General features: G+C 61.3%; 1 protein-coding gene across 1 annotated transcript; it reads right to left on the bottom strand.

Moving 5' to 3' along the window:
* Window positions 1–6: 6 nt before the first annotated feature.
* Window positions 7–2,097, bottom strand: LOC108524912 (membrane-associated phosphatidylinositol transfer protein 2-like; the record flags this gene model as incomplete). The annotated part of the gene is given in 5 exon segments (XM_017866001.1): window positions 7–665; window positions 745–1,030; window positions 1,033–1,117; window positions 1,449–1,565; window positions 1,940–2,097. Coding segments are annotated over 5 exon segments (800 nt in total), but the record flags the coding sequence as incomplete, so codon positions are not given.
* Between the last annotated feature and the right edge of the window lie 3 nt (window positions 2,098–2,100).

The raw sequence follows: 2,100 nt of genomic DNA on the forward strand, positions 1-2,100 counted from the left end.
TGCATGTCGTGCTGGCCCGTCACGTAGATGATGAGTTAGCCCAGGTCCTGCCAGTGCCTGGGGGTGAGGGGCAGGCCTGGGTGTCTCACGGCCACCCCTTCCTCGCTCCTGGGCCTCCCTGTCTCCTGCCCAGCCAGGGCCCACTTGGGCCATTGGAAAGCACATCTGATAGAGCTCAGACAGTGACCATGACAATGGTGACAATGACGGTGCTGCAGCAGGTCCTTGGGTGCTTGCACCGGGCGGCAGATGCCCCTGCTGTGGTGTCCCTGGCTTACCAGCCTCACTTTCCAGATGCAGGAATTGGAAGCCGACATTGAGACGTGACATCGCTTGCCCAAGGTGACATAGCTGATAATTGGGGGTGCCGGGCTCTGAACTGAGGTCATCAAGGCCCAGTGCCTGAGCCAAGCGTCCCCCACAGAGGTTCCCCTGTCCTCCTCCACTTGGCTGGCAGGAGCCCCTGAGCCCACACACCTTGCTACAGCCCTTTTGTGCCCCTCCGGGCCACTCACCGCACCACGTCCACGGCCCCGGCCCACACCTTGGGGTCACTGCCCATAATGGACACGCTAGCGGCAAAGGAACCGTCGATGCTGAAGACCACGAACTCTGTGCCCTTGGGCAGCACAGTGATGTAGCTGCCGGCGAACGTGTGGTCTCCCCTGGCAGGTGGTGGGGTGCTCATCAGAACCACCCAGAGCCTTGCCCTGCCCACCCCGCCCACCCAGTGCAGGCATATACCTGACCACCATCTTGATGGGGTAGACACCCACGCCCAGGCGGTGCGACTCAGGGATGGTGTAGGAGACACGCCCACTGTTGTTGGTCACCAGCATATCCAGGTAGAGCCACTCGCCCGAGGGTGCACATCCACCTGGGCCCAGCAGGCTGGTCATGGGCTGGCTGTGTCTGGCCTCCCCAACCCTGCACCCCGGCCAGAGGGCAGCAGGGAGCTCCCCAAAGTCCCTCCATGTTACCCCTACCCGCCGTGTCCTTACCTTCTCCCCAGTCAGGGTGACCATGTCCGGGGCCCATACATGAACCTGCCCATCAGAACCTGGGGGCCGTCCTCATTCGCGAGGGCATCATTGATCCGGTGGTTGGCCGTCACGTTCTGTGGAGGGAGCAGCAAGCCCGGGTCAGGGGTCAGAGGGCACCCCAGGTGCCTGTGTTCTCTCAAGCTCTGTGGGCCTGAGGGGCAGGCTTGAGCTGTGAGCTGCACAGCCCATGTCCAAGTCTGGATCAGACACGATGACATGGCCTTGGAAAAAACTAGGAAGCCTTGCTGCCTTCCCTGTCTGTGAAGTGGGCTGACAGCTCCAGCCTCATGGCCCTGGAAGATACATAAGACTGCAAGCTTCCCTGCAACTCAGTTTCCTCATCTGGACATGGAGGCTGGTGACAGGGTGACAACGTGGGGGCCTGGGCGCCCGGGGGACCCTCACCCGCAGCTTCACGTGGGTCCGCTTGCGCTGCCACTTCTCTCTTGGCTTGGAGGGGGTGAACACCGACACTTCCTTGCCATCCAGCTCCAAGATGCTGGAGTTGTCATGCCTCATGACCTGGGAAGAGGGGACAGGGCAGGGCCATGGGGCAGATGGCACCCTGGGGCTTCCTGCCCTAGGAGGAGGAGGCCCAATGCCCAGGAGCAAGAGGAGCCTGTGGGTTGTAGGGTGCGTTCTTCAACCCACTACCATTTGCCCAGTAGTCCTCAGATCCCTGTTCGTTCACCTGACGAATGTGTAGATACGTTCCCTCCATCCCAATGTCCTTAAAAGCCTGAACACACCCCAGCATAAAGGTGCCTTCGTCTTGCTTGCTGTGTGATCTGATGGGGTTGGAGGGGAGTCCTCACTGTCTCCTCGTCTGTGAAACGGGGCCCTGTTATGGGTGTTGTCACTCAGGGCCCTCCTGGGAGGCCCGGGGCCCTGGGTACCTGTCTCAGCAGGAAGGAGACCACGTCTGTTGACTCCCAGTAGCTGGCGTGGAAGAGGTGAGGCAGAGCCACAGTGGGGAAGGCCGTGAGGGCATCAGGGCAGTACAGGGCATAGTCGATCCACTTCTGGCCCCACCATTTTGCAGCGACTGCCAGGAGGG

This window comes from Rhinopithecus bieti, unplaced genomic scaffold, assembly GCF_001698545.2.
Source record: "Rhinopithecus bieti isolate Rb0 unplaced genomic scaffold, ASM169854v2 repeat_30332, whole genome shotgun sequence".
In the NCBI taxonomy this organism is placed as follows: domain Eukaryota; kingdom Metazoa; phylum Chordata; class Mammalia; order Primates; family Cercopithecidae; genus Rhinopithecus; species Rhinopithecus bieti.